Source organism: Diospyros lotus, chromosome 8, assembly GCF_014633365.1.
Source record: "Diospyros lotus cultivar Yz01 chromosome 8, ASM1463336v1, whole genome shotgun sequence".
In the NCBI taxonomy this organism is placed as follows: Eukaryota; Viridiplantae; Streptophyta; class Magnoliopsida; order Ericales; family Ebenaceae; genus Diospyros; species Diospyros lotus.
This window is the reverse complement of record NC_068345.1, coordinates 42,021,695-42,040,343: the sequence shown is the minus strand read 5'-3', so window position 1 is coordinate 42,040,343 and position 18,649 is coordinate 42,021,695. Positions and strand designations below refer to the sequence as shown.

At 37.9% G+C, this 18,649-nt stretch overlaps 3 protein-coding genes across 4 annotated transcripts in view; all 3 read right to left on the bottom strand.

Annotated features, from left to right (window-relative positions):
* Positions 1-1,105: 1,105 nt before the first annotated feature.
* Positions 1,106-5,277, bottom strand: LOC127808700 (inositol-phosphate phosphatase-like). Its single transcript, XM_052347277.1, has 12 exons — positions 4,838-5,277; positions 4,684-4,739; positions 4,508-4,558; positions 3,697-3,777; positions 3,468-3,571; positions 3,303-3,387; positions 2,891-2,945; positions 2,729-2,772; positions 1,958-2,026; positions 1,782-1,882; positions 1,658-1,714; positions 1,106-1,481 (listed from the first exon to the last, which is right to left on the bottom strand). The coding sequence occupies exons 1-12, from the start codon at positions 4,848-4,850 to the stop codon at positions 1,385-1,387; spliced, it is 813 nt and encodes a 270-aa protein (XP_052203237.1). The 5' UTR covers positions 4,851-5,277; the 3' UTR covers positions 1,106-1,384.
* A 461-nt stretch (positions 5,278-5,738) lies between these two features.
* On the bottom strand, positions 5,739-12,646 carry LOC127808697 (putative MO25-like protein At5g47540). The gene is made up of 12 exons (XM_052347274.1): positions 12,495-12,646; positions 11,860-12,276; positions 10,811-10,972; positions 10,505-10,623; positions 9,764-9,838; positions 8,700-8,793; positions 8,221-8,280; positions 7,816-7,884; positions 6,765-6,863; positions 6,455-6,499; positions 6,248-6,350; positions 5,739-6,167 (listed from the first exon to the last, which is right to left on the bottom strand). Exons 2-12 carry the CDS (start codon positions 11,977-11,979, stop codon positions 6,097-6,099), a joined length of 1,017 nt encoding a protein of 338 aa, XP_052203234.1. The 5' UTR covers positions 11,980-12,276; positions 12,495-12,646; the 3' UTR covers positions 5,739-6,096.
* An 856-nt stretch (positions 12,647-13,502) lies between these two features.
* Positions 13,503-18,649, bottom strand: part of LOC127808695 (tonoplast dicarboxylate transporter) — a 49,662-nt gene continuing 44,515 nt past the window's right edge. For both annotated transcript variants that reach the window (XM_052347271.1, XM_052347272.1), the window contains exons 2-5: positions 15,439-15,855; positions 14,563-15,096; positions 13,864-14,473; positions 13,503-13,745 (exon numbers count right to left, since the gene is read on the bottom strand). In XM_052347271.1, coding sequence (XP_052203231.1) covers positions 13,657-13,745; positions 13,864-14,473; positions 14,563-15,096; positions 15,439-15,852 — 1,647 coding nt within the window. In that variant the 5' untranslated portion in view covers positions 15,853-15,855 and the 3' untranslated portion in view covers positions 13,503-13,656. The remainder of the gene's footprint in view (positions 13,746-13,863; positions 14,474-14,562; positions 15,097-15,438; positions 15,856-18,649) is intronic.

Sequence of the window (18,649 nt, the reverse complement as noted above, 5' to 3'; positions counted from 1 at the left end):
ATTGCTACCTAGCTTTATTAAGTCAATTCAATCTTGATGGCTATAGAGTGTCGGCCCATCCTCCTCTAGCTACATTGGGAAATTTTTACTTAATTGGCCCTGTCAAGTCAAATCCATCTAAATCCCTAGGTTTTGGTGGGTTGATAATGTTTTAAGCAATTAAAGGGAGAAGAAAATATACATTATTTTAGCTGCTGTGAATGTGATCCTGTGTTTATTAATTATCAGTTGGAAACAGCTAAGATTTGCAAACTTTCTACCATGGACTCATTATATGGTCGGCCCTATCCTCACCTCACCTCACCACAACGCCCAACTTATTGGAGGGCTTGCTCCAAATTAATGCTCATCGAAAGAATGATTTATGTATTAACTCACTTCCATTGATTAGGTAAAACTGTTGTTAAGGGTCTTCTTAATGATAATGTTATAAGCTCCTTCCCGCCTTATAGACACCAAAGGGATGGCAACGGACCCACCAACCCACCCACTACTTAGCTTGCAAAAAATCAGCATCTTCAATAGATAGAATGGGTGGTCCACAAGGCCCGGCTTCTCCTATACCAGGACCGTGGATGATGGCTTATATGATGCAACTCTCTCTCTCTCTCTCTCTCCATCGGATCCCTCCCGCAAATGATTGGATCTGCCCTTTGCCTGTACTGTTGTCTCTGCCCGGATTCTGGACCTAATGGGAATGGAAGGTGTCTTCATCCAAGTCTCTGTGTCCATCTAATTCTTCTTGTCTCTCTAACCAAAGTCTCAGTGTGTGTGCATACAAGTGTGTGGGAATGGGAATGTGGGTTCTGTTTGTTTGGTGTTGATCTTTAGAAATAAATGAGCTCTTGAAAACAACTCTCCCCACAGAGCTAACCCGGATCATCATCATCATCATCATCATCATCATCAAAGATGATGGCTTCTTTCAAGATTACTGTTTAGTTTTCAGCAACTTAGACAGGATAACAACAATTTTGCTGGACAATGTTTGCATTCGGGTACACTGAAACAACCTCATATCCTCAAACCCCGAAATTCAATTTGCTTCTCAAAGCAAACAATTTAAGGCTCATGCATAGAATATGGCAAATTTAACTTGAAATGATTTGAAGAGTGAAATCAACTTGCATCTGATATTACTAGATTATCAAATTGTCGCGTTATTTTTGGAGTTTTAGAACGATTGGTACAGCCTAATGCTGCATGCAGAGGGAGCAACAATTGAGTGTGCTGCTGTACTGTGGGGGGGGGGGGCAACGCCTAACAGTATCTCTGGAGATCAATTTGATGGGGTGGGAGAAGGGATGCCATTTGCTTGTTTCTTTCCTAATAAAAGAAATTGACAGATCAAGTGAAGATTTTGGTTGCCATATAATAATACACTTCATTCAGAGTGCCTCAGTGCCTCCACAAATGCATCCTTGACAAGTTGATTTGACGCAGCAATTCGCTGAGCTGTGATGTCAAATTCTTTTCCAGAACTGGTGCAAACAAGCCATCAGAGACTTTTAAGTCAGAAAAAATGCTGTAATTGAACTCAGTACTTGTATGCATATTTACTAAATATTGAGTACAGTTCTTATGATCTACATGTTATCTAAACTGTCTTGAGTGTCAGATAGGAGAGAGCAGAGAAAGGAAGAAAAATGTTTCTTACGGATCAAACACAACTCCCCCTGCTTCTTTAACAATCAGAGCACCAGCTGCGACATCCCTGACAAGAGGAGAAAAGATTGTAAATCATATGCGAGATTATGGGTGAAGCAAAGCCGAAATCTTACCAAGGGCCACCAAATCCAAGTTCATAGAATACATCCAGCCTTCCGCATGCAATGCCACAGAGGTCTAATGCACAAGACCCACTCATCCTAATCGACCTGACCTGATCACACGAGTCAAAACCATTAATTCTAGTTTGCCAAGACTTTTAACTTGGTGGTGTAAGTACCCAACTCACCTTGGAAAGTAAATAATTGATTCTGTTTGTAGTGGCATCCAAGGTTGCCTGATCACGCTTCGTTCCAGCCTGCTCTCTCAAACAGATTAGAATTTTATGAGTTCCCATATTATCAATACTCTTGCAGTTCACTCATCTCCCCTTCAAAGTAGGACTTATACATGATGTAAGGTATTCGTGCAAGATTTGAGAACATAGGGATTATTTTATACATCTAAAAACACCTGTTTAAGTATTTTTCAGACACAAGAAAAGGGAGACATGGTGTTGGAAGATCCACCGAACAGATACAGTGAATGGGAGAAGGGTCTTCTAAAAGATAAACATCTACTGCAGTGCAACAGCTATAGAAAGATATAGTTTTCATTTGTTTTCTCTATTTGTACGTGATTGTGTGCACATCATCATTCATGAACATAGTGAGCCTCATTATTGTAACAAAATGCATTATTTATGGAGGCCATAATAAAACTCTGTAACTTAGGCACATATAAAACTTTGATGCATCTGGAATGAGAAAGAGAAGCAGCCAGCAGGACATGCTAATTATTTGCTAAAGAAGTTGATCCCTGATCATTAGATAAAACGAGCAAGCACATGCTAATTATGAATCTCCACAAGTTCAAAGTGTACATTTCTTTAGCAAAAGTAGAAGCTAATGTAACAAAATTCATTTTTCATGAATTCCTATAAAACCATAAGTCCATTTCTTGGTTTATATCCTACAGTAACTACAGGAAGACAGCATGAAAAACTGAATAGTCCACATACCTCAGTACCAAGGAGGGATTTCACAAGTTCCGACTGAGAAGACGCTGCAAAATCACATTGGGTAAAACTGTTAGATATCTGTCGAAGAAAAGTGACTATGTTTTTTGGTTCATGGGACCAGAAATCAAAAGAACAAGTAATAGATAGAAACTGTGAATCAACCTTTTATGGGGTCTCCATTTAGAAAAGCTCCTTTTCCATGGATGCCAGTGAAGAGCTGCCGATAAGAAAAGCAAAATTCTTTCTTCATTCAAGCATTATTTATTAAAAACACGATTTCTTATCTAGTCCAATCAACATAAATAGCTCGTTAGAATCTCCAGCCTCAGTGGATCACAATGGCTATAGCCTATAACAAACATCATGATGGTACAAAAATGGGAGACAGCTAATCACCCAATCAGCAACAAATAAGATTAGTTGAGTCCCCTGGTATCATGAATCTGGTAGGTAAACATTAAGCATACCCAAGTGAGTACCACTTGCACGCAGTACTTTCTTTGCATGAACAGTTCCTTGCCAGTTAATAGTTGCAAAAAGTGAACAATCAAACATGTAGTGTAGGAAATCTCACCTCATTCATAATTGGGTTGTAGACAACGCCAACTCTGGGGACCTTTCCAATTGTTAAACCAATAGAGACGCACACAAAGGGAAATCTACAAGGTTGTGTGCTGGTAGTTAAGACTATACGATAAGTAAATTTGCAACAGGTTTGATATCACTAATTGATGATTACCCATGCACAAAATTAGTTGTTCCATCAAGAGGATCAACTATCCATGTTGGTTCATCAGTCAGCTCTGTAGCACCACAGGCAGCAGTAGTTTCTTCCCCAATAAACTAAGATAAACCACAATTAGAAGAAATAATGAGAAACAGGAAAGGAGAAACAACACTACCATGGTAAGCACCCATCTTAAAACTCCAGCAAACATAGGCAGTTATGTAGAACAAGCAGGGTTAACCTTATGGCTAGGGAAATGTTGCTTGAGATGATTGAAGATGAGATCTTCACACGCCTTATCAGTTTCAGTGACCAAATCTACCTGCATTGGGAAACCAAAAAAAAAATATATATATATATATATCTTTTAGTAATTGTTATATGTCTATCACTCGCAACAAGAAAAAAAAAATCAACTTTTTTCCTGCAATATCTTCCTAAATTTGAGATATTTCATGCTTATTAAGTCATTTATTTATGTTCATTCTTTCATACTCATGGCCCATTGAACAGTTTTCTGGACTTTGTGTAGAATTCAGTAACCTGAAGTTATTCTCTTTCTTATTTGTTCTATTAGGACATTTGTTCTCCTAAATAACCATTTCCAGCCTATCACCTCTATCCCCAACCAGTATAGGAATGTCTCACTACCAAATTCTCAAAGTCTGGAACTCCCAACTTGAAATTTTTTTTTTTCCAAATCAGATCTCTCCCCTGTTATCCAAAGAAAACGAAAGAAAAACCTTTCAATTGAATTAAAATTGAACACAACAAACTCCTAACTTCGGAAATTCTCTAATAACCTATTGTGGTTAGTAAAAAAACTGCACGATCTGTTAACTTCTCTGCAGCATTGGCCTTTGGGAGTCACTCTATACTTCCCCAAGATCAAAAATCAATCCACCAAGTTTAATTACATTTTCATATATGAAGAATAGCTTAGCAGATATATAATTTGGGATAGATGCATCTATAATTAACAAATAAATGCATGCATTTGAACAGAGAATTAGAAGCCCAAAAAAATAAAAAAAGAAATTTGGTTCACAGACCTGGCCCTTATGCTCCACATGCTTGGTTTGATAGAACCCTTTTCGGATAAACTGCAAACCAGAGTGTTGAAGGAGGCAAGGGAAATGGGGTTATCAGGAGGATAAAAATGAGGCAGACCGACAAAGAACATGAAGACAACAGAGCATTGTAAAATTGGGATTTGAATCTGATTCACCTCTCCGGCCCTCTCAGCCGCATCGACTGCAAGGGCAAGGAACTCCGAATATGAATCTGAAAGCAATACATACACATCAGATAACAGCAATTCTTTCAAATACAGAGAACAAACCAGTAAACAAATAGAGGAGGAGAGGGTAATTGAGTCCTACCAGTTTCAGCCATTTTCCTTTCCCACGGAAGTGATCGATGAGAAGCGAATGAGATGGACAACAGTTCTTGAGCTCTTCAGTGTGGCCACATGAAAACGGACCATAAATATAAAAAATATATATATAGTAATATGGAAAATTGAAAATAAAGAATATTCCTTCCAGGTATCCTCCCAAGAAAAAAGTAATAATAATAAGATTAAAATGGGCAAAATTGAATAAAAATGATTAAAGAACAAATTTTTAACACGGTATTGTCAATGTCCACGCAGAACAGGAAACGTTTATTGTTATTAAGAGTTGAAAGGAGAATCAAATTGGGATATAGAAGCTTGGAAGCTGCGAGATATGGGTACTCTTATCTTGTTAACTAATAGGCAGCAGCTAATTGATGCTTAATAATATTCTGGAGTATTCTGCCAAATTGCCAATCAACTTTCTTTAGCCAAATTGCTGTCTTTTTACCTTTTGTAATAGCAGGCAGTGGGCAGTGAGCAGTGGACGATGGAGGGCAGTCTCGTCCAGACAGAAAAGAAGATGCTTGGAATATGCTTGCAAAAGATGAAATCCCTCACCCTAAGCCCACCACCTTAAGCCCACCAGCTTCCCTGGTATTATGGACAGTCGCTCTCCAACTGGTCTCTCTCATCTTACTGTCCAATCTGATCTTTGCACACCAACCCAGTTGAGCTGGCGAAATACCGTGTTCATGAAACTATTACCCCTTGTTAGATCAAGTTGGATTCATCAAATTGTATGGTTAATTCATAAATACATTAATTTTCAATAATAGCATGGGGCTAATTTTGTTTTACGGGTCCCATTCTACAAGTGACGGACTCTCTTGGGGCAGTAGCCGCCCCTAAATCATTGAAGAAGTTTAAGGCGGACATCATCAATCTTACTAACCGAAGCCCTCAATTATTGTATAAGATTGCTCGATCAATCAATCATTATCTGCAGGTTTGCATCAGCCATCCATGTGCACTACTATAATTCCATCATGTTCTCTCATCACCTCTCCTCATTTGTCTTTTAAGTACATTCATTCACAAGCAAAATACACAAGAGTGGTCAGAAGCTACGGAGGTGGGGAAGAAACACATGACAGGGGAAGAAAGGGGATAAACCGCTCCTCTGCATATATATATATATATATATATAAAGCTGCGGAACCATGGTCCATGGAGAAATCTATTAATTCACTAGTGACTGGAGGAAAAGAACGTAATGATAAACGGAGCAGGTTCAAATCTCATCTAGTCCTTGGGTTCAAGGGCAGCAATTTCTCTTACAACCTGCGCTTTATCCGCTTCAAATTGTTCATCCTCTGCAACAAGAAGAGACCAAAGTTGAGAAACGACCCCACTCTTCCAAACTGAGACACCTACTACTCTTTAACACTTCTACCTTTATCCATCTTGAAATCTGCAAATAGACGGAGCAGCTTGCCTCTGTTGGCAACAAGAATGCTAACGATGTCTGGGGGCTTATGTTGATTAGCAGCAAATAACTGTCAATATTTTATCTTACGATTAGTAAGAAAGCAACTCTCTTTGAAAAATCTAATAATAGTTCAAAATATTGGAACCAATGTTCTATTTACATACGCCATACCTTGAAGACATGAAATGCTTCTATTTGAATGCTCTTGCTCGACTCCTGGAAAGAGGGACTCCACCATATAACACATTAACGTTTAGAGAAAAAAAGTATTGAAGTCACACAGAGTTACTAAATACTATTCCCCAACTTCTTTATTTGGAAATGCAGGGATCACCACAAACCCCACAAAAGGTAATCTATAGGTTGGACCAAAAAACTTGAATATAGAAATCGAGAGAAGATACCATCTACCCAGGAAAACTTCAGGCATATTTGGCAATTTGGCGAAGTGTATGAGAGGGAGTGGGTAAGATTACCATACCCTGAGAAGATTCATAAGAATTCTCAAGTTATCCCTTGAGCTAACATATCGTGTCATTACAGCAGAATTTGACCGATCCAGAAGCATGTCTCCCAACAGCTGCAACAGTAAAACAGGCTTCCTTAACCAGGCTCAGACTTTTATAGTGGATGATATAATGGCACGGGCAACAATCAAACTACCAGAATTCATGAAAGACCATGACGATGCCAAGACTGAAGAAACATAGGGCTAATATAAGACATCAATTTCACAGTATCAACAACTCAAAGAAGATACAGAACCATCATTTATGTTGAGCAATAAAGTCATCATTGTAGTAATGTCAACATATCCCATAAACCAATTCCCAGATCATTTGAAGATTATAAACAAATATCCCCTGCAATACTCATCCGGACACTTTAACAGAAACATCATTCAACATCATTCTGTGAGCAGTAGATTCAAAGATCGAGGAGCCCCTCAGCACCCCATTAGAACACATATAAACCTGAGAACTACCTAAATTAGTATTAGTAAACTGTATGTGATTTACATTTTTCACAAAAAAATAATTCTCTGAAAAACAGAATTGAAGTAATATTCCTTTTCAACAGTTGGTTTCTATGGCACTAAGGTTATAAGAGAAAAGAGTTAATAATCTCACAACATGACGTCCATGTTGAATATAGGACTTCCATATAGGTCCCCGGCACATTCTGACATTTAATATGGAAATCTTTCATAAAGTTATCTTTTGATTCAGGAAACAAAATCAAAAAGTTTGTGAGAGAGACCATATAACAAAGCATTATCATTCACAGTACAAAAAAACTAAGTGTTATCACAATACACACTGTGAGACGAAATTCATTGCACAATTGAGGAGTTGCACCTCCATTGTACTCCAGCTAAAGGAACAAGGAGCAAAATTATACACTTCTATCATCTGAATCACTAGTATCAGCCATGAAGGATACAATTATAAGTATGACTACACACCCTACGAAAAAATATCAAAATGTTAAAAGATTGTTTACATATTTCCTAATCAATATTTTCAGCCTACCTTAACAGCTTGTCGCCTGGTAATGTAATTGGCAGATTCCAGTAGCTTTGAGTTATATTCTGCAAAGAACTAAAAACGAAAAATGTCGTGAAAGAATACCAGCATTCTAGTCAGAAGAGTTCTTTTCTATTTTTTCCGGTAATGTCACTCCAAATTGGTGGTTCACTCCAAATTGGTGGTTCTGTAACTAAAGGATTTTACTGAAGAAGATTTGCAAGCAGAATGAGAAAAAGTTATGAAGACATCTGGAGAAGAAAAAATAACATGAAAAATCCAAGCTTAAAGTACTTCCAATGATAGTAAGCTTCTTCATCAAGCACACCATGAACCATACTAATATTGCACGAAAATATATACATGACAGCAAATTTGCAAGTCTACATATAAGCTCAAAACATCACTTACCCAATCATAGTTTTTAGAAAGAAATTCAGCTACAGTTGACTTATGCCTTGTCAAAAGTTCCTGCAACAGAGTTCTCCCATGGTCACGATAATGCTAGTGGTAAAAGCAGGTTTTTGAAAACTTAGCCAAAAAAGAAAAAAATAAAAAAGAATTAGCAAAAAAATAAAATAAGCTTTTTAAACTATATTTAACAAGAGAGAAACTTGGCCCAAAGGTCTTTGTAGAAATTAAGGAACAACCTAGAAGACATATTAGCAGGAATTCACTTTTGATTTCAAAGTAGTAGCTCACAGCATCAGGCAGTATTAAGTAGTGAAACATTAAGCAGAAGGAAGGAGCAACATTTCGATTGCAGAATGCAGATTTTTCATGCATGAAAATCTTCATCTTTTTTTCCATTTTTTCCTTTCCTTCTCCAGCTGGGTGGGGTAGGGGTGTGGTAGGAAACATGATGCCCGATTCTGTAAAACAATACACACCTTGAATGTTGCAGCAGCATCTGCAGCAATATCAAAATTCGGAAGCTGTATATAATCAAAGAACTTCTTCATATGCTCTGATTCAAGAACATATCTGCCAAACATAGCAGAGAAATTAGAATGAAGACAAAGTTGCATATTCAATGTAACCAACTCAAGTAATAGTTAAGTTTTCCTTCTTTCTTGAAAAGAAAAAGTTAAATTGACTGTTAAAAAAATTAATTCACAACTTTATTGAGTTTGATAAAGCTTCAGGTAAATCAAAAAGTCACTGCCATGTTTAGTAACATCAGCTTCACACTGTGTGCATAAAGAGATTTGGTTGATTAGCCATCTTCAAGTACAATATACAATAATGGGGGCCACTGCCATGAAATGGATCATATAGCAGCAGAGTCGACAATATGGATGCATGTAATTAGTTCAAACACCAAATTAAGAGATGAACCTGCCAAAACCACAACATAATTCTATAAAAAAAAAAAAAAAAGGAACACTAGATGTCATTCTCATTTATGGAAAAGCTCCCTCTCTCCCTCTCAGTACATATCATTAAATGTGGCCAAGAGAGATAAAGGCTTGTGAAGTTTGAAAAGTAAATATCATTAGTAAAGGAACTTCCAAATAGGGGAAAACCCTGTCCACAAATATGGAAATAGAAATTTGGGAAGCCATCTCCTTGCAACAAAACAAAAAATCAATATGGCAAAAGATAATAGCCCAAAAAGGAAAAAGAAAATCCTCCAAACATAACAAGAGGGAATCAGGGAGTGTTCCCTTAAAAAGGTGAATCAGCATCTTGATGCTCTCAAAAGCTCTCAATATTAAGAGACATCATTTTCAAGATCAAAATTTACTGAAATATGGAGTATGACATCCTAAGAAAACTATATAGATGAAAATCTCACTGTGAGCATAACATTATACTTCATCGGTCAGAAAAGAAAATTAGAATGTACATCCATGATTCTATTGTTTTATATCATCACTTACATCCTTTGCACACATGCTCAATCAAATCCAGGAAAAGAAGAAGACCAAGAAACCTGGTTCATTTGACTCACCTTGCTACACTCTGATGCCGTATGCACTCCCTCAGCATTGCACCATAATGTAAAGCCATGTCTGTGTTGTCATAACTAAATTAACCAGTGAGAGCATTAGAAAAGTTGAACAACTGGATAAAGGAATAAAAAACCATAGTCAACCCTAACCAATCTTCTTTTATCTTTCTTCCCTCCAGACGCAAAAATGTAAAAGAAGGGCCCAAATCAAGCCTCTTAATCCAGAAAAAAGGGCACCACAATCAAGCCTCTTAATCAGAAAAAAGGGCACCACATAGAATAAACAATGACATCAGACAAAAGCCCCCCCCAAAAAAATTGCATGACTGAGAATAAATTATTAAATTACAACTTTACAAAGAACCATTGAAGAATATACATATATAAAATCTATTTCCACCAGGTAAAAGGTGTCTGTAGTCTCCAGCTTGGCCAAACTTATGTACAATTGAAAAAATAACACAAAATCCCTAGCATGCCAAATGTCTTTTTGACTGAATTTAATTATTCTAGTATATGAACTTGGAAGAAAATATGATTATCCAAACAACTGGACAGCAATAAAGCAAGTCACACTCATTTCGAACTACTACAATCCTACATTCCCATCAAGAAATCTAAAAAACTTGAACAGAGGAAACAAAAGTCAAAAATGACTGAAAAAAAATGCCACAGCAGAATAAATTAAGCTGCATATTAATCAATGAAATGCAATCCCAATCTCATACGATAATAACTTACCCTGATATCAAAACATCCATTAGATCTAAATTTGTCTCCAAGTAATCACAAGCAATCAACCGTGAATGAACTTGTTGCCTTTGTAAATTTGCAACAACTTGTGTGGCATCTTTACGGGTCTGCAAAAGGTGAATAATTCTTTGATAGATAAAATTGTAGAGAACATTATTATGAAAATACATAACCGTGACAAACACTGATGTGGTTCATGAAACTTGAAGGGCCAGTCAAGTGACAAGTTTTGTGGTTAAATTGGACAAACCATCTAAATTTTATATCCCTCAACCAGAAAATCAGCTCTTTTACCTCTAAGTTCAGTTTTGGGAGACACATAATTAATAGACGCAGTGTATTTGCTTTGAAGAACTCCTGAGTCAATTGTGCACAAGCTTCTGAGACAGGTTCAGCATCACTATTTCCATAAAGAATTGACTTTAGCTCCCGAATAAGCTTGCTCAACTCCAACATCTGCAGGAGGTGGATTAAGGGGAAAATTAAATTAGCATATATACAACAATACTCTGTGCATAAATAGGCTAAGATGCGCAAAATACTCCACATAATGGGGCATCAGAAAGTACTTGTCAGGACCCACAAATATACATTCTTCTCCACATAGATGTACATTTCATATGACAGAATCCATCTTTATAACTTCTTGGCAAACGGCAGAAAAAAAAAATGAAGAAGAAAAAAAGGGCATCTACGTTTGGCACAAAAATAGACCGTTGAATGTCGGGAAAACATGTTTACAAGTTCAATAATTTCTTCCCAAACGTTACAGAAGCCGAAACGTAAACCCAGTACATTCTTGGCTTTAAAACGTGGTCTGTACTGTAGTCATTAGTCAACAACCAGCCATAGGCATACATCTTAGGAATCCTTTCTCAGTCATAATACAAAGTGCCGTGTTCGCATTACAAAGCTGTCACATTGGTGTTAACAAGACAAATGCGTGCAAACTAACGCCAAGCAAATAATGGTAAAAACCATATAAAAGCCTCTGGCTTTCATGAAAACGACAATGCCAAACATCCTTAAACAGAATTAGTGAACCTGTAATAGAAAAAAAGGTTCATTCTGGATAAATATAAAATACACAGGTAGGTTCCACAAACGGAAAATACACCAGTTTACCGTTAGTCACTTGCAGGATCTAATCACTAACTCAGTCTTCTGCACTCATCACCTAAATTTTGTAGAATAACTATAAAAAGAACAAACTTTGGTCACGTTTTATCAATCAGAATTTCGTATATAGAACGCACACCCTGTACTGATTCGAACAAGACTAAGACAAGGAGTAACAGTTATGGAATATGAATCTAACCAAAACTTGAGGACGACGAACAAACCTTCTCTTCGCGCTTGCTTTCGCGAGTGTCGGAGTTGCTTTGAGCATAATTAAGAAGATCCCGGGTTTGCCGGACAAGGTCAGCCGGTGTCTTGGGCTTGGACTTGAACAAACTCTTCATCTTCTTCTTCTCTTCTTCTTCTTCTTCTTCTTCTTCTTCCCTTCTCTGATAATCTTCCCTCTCTTCGACGATCGCTCCCAAACTACCGCAGATGACGGCGGCGCTCTACGTACCAGAGACTGTAATCCGGGTGACCGCAAAAGTGGTGTTTTTCTCCTAGGGTTTCATTTCTTTCCCCAACACGGAATTTCGATTTGTGGTTCGGTTGTTCAAATCCTCACCCAGATGTCCATCTCAAACAACCAACAGGTAGATTCATTAGAACGACAGATTCAGGTGCCTCCCTTCCTTTTTTATCTGTGAAAACAATTTTTGAGATTCTTCTACTGGAAATTATTATTATTATTATTATTATTATTCTGTTTCTGTTCATGTTTACTAATAAAAATTAAAACTTTTGATGGATCACTCCTCAGTTTCCACACAAAATACATTGATAATGATAATAGCTACCTTAGATGAAACCCAAAACAAAAAATCTAAACAAGAAGCGATGAGAAGAGAACGTGAGTGACCTTTGGAAGAGGATTCATGAGGTAGCAACTACAACTAGCAAGCCACTTTACAGTACGTACAGTGGCAACAATGGTGTGGATAAGCCCTCTCCCAATTTGCCAAGACTGCTCCTTTCCACCTTCACATTCACATGCCTTTGTCACTCATTTAATAATGACATATATATATATATATAATTGCCCTCATCCTTTCATATTATTCAATTTCTGAATTTTAAAATTACGACATATTGACACAATCATCTTTCTATTCGGCATGGTCTGTCATATTCATAATTCATGTGATTTTATCTTTTTCATTTTGATCCCCTTGCCTTGTTCTTTGACTAAAGCAATCGCGATGAGATTAATTATATAAATGCCTTGGCAAGAACCCCAAATCCATGGCCGGCTTAAAAGAAATAATGTTAAAAATACATCCTTAATTTTAAGCTAATCTTATTTAAAGCGGAGGACATCTTTTTTGTTCCTACATCTACTTATTGTCTTTTAATCAAAATTGATGAGGTTTTCAACTCCATCACCAGCTGATTTGTCTAATAAGTTGTGTTCAAAATTGGCTTTTCTCAGTCCAAAAGAGCTCTTACCGGTCCTCAAGTCCAACCTCAGTTTGAAACTTGATTTAAAGAAGAGCGAGACTTAATTCTTAATAGATTATTTTAAGCTCAAATTAATCATCAAATTCAAAACTAATTAAATGACTCCATAACAATACAATTAATGAGGTATTTGGCTCTTGAAAAGTCACACCCTTATATAGGCCATTGAGGGATATGATTACACCCTTATATTGGCAATTGAAAGTTTAGCTAGTCTATGGTAGAGATCTAGGGTTAGTGTTCGAGTGGTGAAAGCTTCCGCAAGGAGAACATCTCAAGATATGGGATTTGTGGATATCCTTGATTGTGTTATTTGAAAAGTTAGATTTAAATTCACAACTCATCTTTAAATGCAAATTAAACTGGATTTAGGGGCTGATTTAAGTACAAAACTATATTAAAAAAAAAAAAAAAAAAAAGATGTCCATATTCATACATAAATACATTGCATGTATTCAAGAAAAAAAATATAATGCATTTAATTAAAGCATGAGAAGAAAAAGAAGAAATTATAACAAGTTGAATGACCGAAGCAAGCCCTCTTCTTGACGGCAATAATTAGTTTAATGCACCCAATCATTTACAGCGCGGCGGCGTTTGTAGTTTCCAGTCTGCCACTCGACTTGCCGATTTGTTCCGAAGACATAAGCTCCTGCAAGAACATAAAAGTTTGAATTTTATAACAAGGAAGGATTCATTTCTCCATCAAATTAACAAGGACGTTGGCCTCAATTTAGAAGATTAGAATATTGGCTGAAAAAAACACTTGCCTAGAGTGGGCATCAGCAAGGACAATGCAAGAATGGCTGCAGTCTTGAGAGGCAACCCAGCCCTGATCGTATCTTTGATCTCAATGTGGCCGGTGGTGAATCCAACCACATTTGAAGGCGTCGCGGTGGGAAGCAAGAAAGCAAACTGCGCTCCGATGGCGCCCGGGATCATAAGCATCAAGGGGTGAACGTGCATGGTCTGTGCCATCTGGACCAGCAGCGGCAGCAGGATGGTGGTGGTGGCGTTGTTCGACGTGATGACCTCGGTCATCATAGCGCTGATGAAGCACACCAGAGGCGCAATGGCCAGGTAAGGCGCATACTCCAAGAAATCCAGAGTCTCCGACAGCACGTCCGCCAGGCCGCTCGACCTTACTCCGTCGGCGATGGCGAATCCCGCGCCTAGCAGCAGGATGATGCCCCACGGCAGCTTCTTGCACTTGTTCCAGTCCATTAGTTTCTCTCCTTCTTGCTTCCCGTTTGGAATTATGAACAGCAAGGTCGCCATCATCACGCTGGCGGTTCCATCGCCGGCCCGCCCTTTGAACAGAGCTCCCCACCCTGGAGTTTCATCCGTTATCCTCCTTGTCATCCACAGTGCTATTAACATCTGCACCATTAATCTCTCTTTAAACATTTATTAACTACCCAAGGTTAAGCAATTAAAAGATACAATTAGAAGTAACTTGTGTGACGCACCCCAAATATGGCCAGAATCATCTTCTCCGCGAAAGCCATTGGACCCAAGAGCTCAAGTTCTCTCTTCAAATGGGCTTTGTCCAAATAAGCAGAGAGGGAGCGGCCTGAGCCCTTGGAGCAGTAGAGCAAACAAAGAATCCCCCAGAGAGCGAGGAAAATCAAGAGAGCCAAAGGGAAGGCAAAGCAGAACCATTTGTTGAAGCTGATGGCATCTTCCGCCGGAAAGTAGCTCTTCCACATTCCGACCAATATAAGGTTGACACCTGTCCCGGTGAGCGTGCTCATCCCTCCCACCGCCGCCGAGTATATCACCCCCAACACCACCGCCCGGCTGAAGTTCCGGATATCCAGCTCGTCCCTACCCATCGCCCCCGACGTCGACGGCAGCCGCTGCAGAATCCCGGTGGCCACCGGCATCATCATGACGGCCGCCGCCACGTTGTGCATCCACATGCTCACGAATGCGGTGGTCGCGCATATGCCCAGCAGCAGCAGCGGTGGATTCAGTGGATCGCCGCAGAACAGTAGGGTCACCTGATTGGTCCGCGTATATACATGTCCAATTAAAATATATGAGCATAATAGTTGTCAAAAATATTAGATACTCAATTATGCATGTGTGAGAGAGAGAGAGAGAGAGAGAGAGATGTGGCTTAGAGCCATAGAGTAGAGAGCTTATTTTAGAAGATTTGAGAATTGTTTTGCCAAAAACAGATCAATCCACAATCCCAAGAAGAAACGGTAAAAGTCAGAAAACAAATGAGAGAACGAGAATGATTGTTCTCGTAATTAATTACTGATTCAAACTTGAAATGATTTAGAACACAATTCAATTAATTGAATCCAAAAGCACGAAGTCTAATTGGGGGCACTTACATTCAGGGCCAACCTCCGGTGAATGTTGTAATGCTCGACGGCGAGAGCGAGGATGAAGCTTCCGAGCACAAGGGCAATGACGTCGTCCATGTAGGACTGGGCGACCTCGTCGGCGGATGCGATGCCGAAGAGGGGGAAGAGGAAGAGCGGCGCCATGGAAGTGACGGGCATGGGGACGGCCTCGGTGAGCCACCAGGCGAAGACCCAGGCAAGCACGGCCATCATATTCCTGGTGGCGGCGCCGTCGAGCTTCACAAACAGGCATATTGCTGCGCACAGGAGGGGCCCCAGGAGGATGAAGAGACTCTTGAGCGTGAAAATGGAGTTGACCGCAGAGTTGAAGCTCTGAGACCTGTGAATCGGGAGAAGAGGGGCTCTGGCTTCATCTGGCGCCACAGCCACTGCATCGGCCATTTGGTCAGTGCTTTAACTTTTGGAATTTGCTGGAAAATAGGAGCACGTCGGTCGTCAGCTATTAGTTAGTAATAATGCCCAAATGGGGTTGGGTTGGGTTGGGTTGGGAGATGGAAGTGGTGGAGAAGTAAGTTTGGTTTTGTCCTTTTGAATTGAATTATTTGGCAAGGTACCTCCTCAATGCAATCTTCCGTCCAGAACTTGCCCACTTTCCCCTTCTTTTCAGGGCACTGTATATTTTTTTTTTGTAAGTTCGTAACCATTATCTTTTTTAAAATTTGACATAGTCGCAAGACGTTAACCCATAAACCACCTCCTACCTTATCTCAAATTTTAGATACCAGTTTGAGATAAATCAAAAAAAAAAAAAAAAAAAATCCAAATTTAATTTTAAAGATAAGAGAGACATAGAGATAAAACATACTTTTAGCTCCAAATTTGCCCTTTCTAGTGAAGTTTTTGTCAAAAATCAATGGGTATATAACAAACAAAATCCCATTTAAGTAATCAAATTGAACACAAAATTAGATTCAATTCAATCCAAACTTAGTCAAACCTAAAATAAAATAAAAAAAAATAGAGAGAAAGAAAGAGAGATTTATTGGCATCATCATCATCTCACTATTCAAATCATTAAAATGAGAAAGAGATTGATTTATTATCATTATTATTCCACCATTCAAATCATGTGAAATTATTCTAAACGTTTTTGTGATAATCTTTTTTTTATATTTTGACTAAGTTTATATTTTTATATTTTTTTTGTATGATTATATAAATTTTTTGTTATTTTAATTACACTTTTTTATCTATATTTTTGAATTAATGTATTTTTATATTTTTTAAAAATAAATATATGGACAAAAAAGGGCCAATTGTTTAAGGAGCAATCACCAGTCACGCTGCCACAATGAAGTGTGACAGTGACCCGACAGCACTAGGAAGGAGAGCCCCAAGTCCAAGGTTGTAACTTTCCTTAAATCATTAAGCCCTATCTGTCGGATTTAATCAATAATTACATTCTAAACTTCAGTTTAAAAATTAAAAAAACAGTTTCCGTGGCAACCACCAATTGAACTAACCATCAATCATCCATTATTTGCTGACCTGCCTGACACGTCGATGTCCTGATCCCATGAGTTGGCTGCCACGTCAGAGCCCTCCTACTGATGATAGAGTCGTAGAGTTTTTATTCATCGTCTACCACCTACGCTATGCCATGTGTCACTCTCTGTGACCACATCCACAAATGTCCATATCACATGATAAAGCGGATGGGGGGAAGGGAATCTCTAACGTGTCAATTATTGCAAATAAATAATAATTTTCTTAAAATAAAACAGAAAAAAAAAAAACAAACCAAACTTATGGCCCAGTGGGCTCGGGCCTTGTGCTAAAACATGGCTTCATTATGGGCCTGTGCCTTATGCCAAAACATGGGCTTGTTATGGTAGGACAAGGTATTGAAGCAATTGGCATTATTGAGCTGCTCTTGGTGAAGATATAGTTGCTATACACATTTTGATTATATAACAATAAGTGACGATTTGTTGTTGATGATGTGGGGATAATTACCTTCCTCTGCCTTAACTCAGGGACCTACAATAGAGTCGGGATCTTATTCTTTCGGGATCACTCCAATATTCAAGTCAGACTATAAACTCAAAATATACAATTTTTAACTTAGAGAAAGAAAAGTGAGATCCCTTATTCGTCGCACATCTAGTCCCTTTTATGCTTTTGTCAAAGTAAGGATTTTCTTTTAAATTACTGGGATTCTTATCACGTTCTTCGCGAAACTATGATCTTACCGATATGGATCTCATAATCGCTTCCGAAGAGTTCGGGGTAATTCCTATCTCCATGATTTTCGGTGTAATGGTCGATCTTGAGAAATTCAAAAAATCTTCGTTGAGTAACGGGTTACTCGGTGTGGTGAGACGTCTCTACCACGTGCCCTATCTGAGGTCATTATTCATTAGATGTCTATTTCAGTTATGTGATAGTATTTCTTATTTTTAATTTCATCACTAGTTATCATTTAATTTGACCATAACAAATGGGAAAGCTATTGTTTAATTGAAAAAAATAATAATATATATTTCGAAATGACATTAATAATATGTTTACATCTCTCTCAATTAAGTCATGGTTTGCCTCAATTCATTTTCTATACCACTTTTGGTCTTAGTTTTGGTATTTCACTTTCATCTAATTTGGCTCAAATAAAGGGTCTTTTATAAAATTCGAGTGCAAATCAATTATACTCAAAATTAAATTACGTAATTTGACTATAATAATTTCTTAAGATTAAGGGATAAACATGTGACTATGAATTATTTTATAAGTTAATAATTTGTCCTAATACTGATAAATGAAAATAAATTCCTTATTTCAAGTCCTTTTAGTGTGTTACAGGCAAAAGCTCGAAAAAGTCTAAAGGCTGAAAATAATAATTCGGGCTAAAAATATAAATTTTTTGCATAAACTAAATAGCGTCTCATGTGATCAAGGGACCGATGATCTCTCGGGGACCAAGTAGTCTCTCGGAGATATTAATCTGGGAGACCACATGTCTCCTATAGAGATTGCGCCATCAATTAAAGTATTAGTCTCGCAAAGACTAAGAATCGGTAACTACTTTTGTCCCTTAGAAATTATAAATCGCTATGTAAATTTTTCTTTAATTAAGGGGAATCATTTAAATAAAGTGCAAATAAGATAATTCAAACATTATAAAATTTATTAGAAAGTTCAATAAAAAAGATAAACAATATCCATAAGAATTCATAATTTT

Coding starts and splice junctions, on each gene's coding strand:
- LOC127808700 (XM_052347277.1), bottom strand. Junction 4,559..4,683: donor CGGCTGAGAGGGCCGGAGAG/GTGAATCAGATT, acceptor TCTGGTTTGCAG/TTTATCCGAAAAGGGTTCTA. Junction 3,778..4,507: donor ATGTGGAGCATAAGGGCCAG/GTCTGTGAACCA, acceptor TTCCCAATGCAG/GTAGATTTGGTCACTGAAAC.
- LOC127808697 (XM_052347274.1), bottom strand. CDS start 11,979: ATGAAGAGTTTGTTCAAGTCCAAGCCCAAGACACCGGCTGACCTTGTC. Junction 10,624..10,810: donor TCCCAAAACTGAACTTAGAG/GTAAAAGAGCTG, acceptor CACCTTTTGCAG/ACCCGTAAAGATGCCACACA. Junction 9,839..10,504: donor ATGGATGTTTTGATATCAGG/GTAAGTTATTAT, acceptor TGGTTAATTTAG/TTATGACAACACAGACATGG.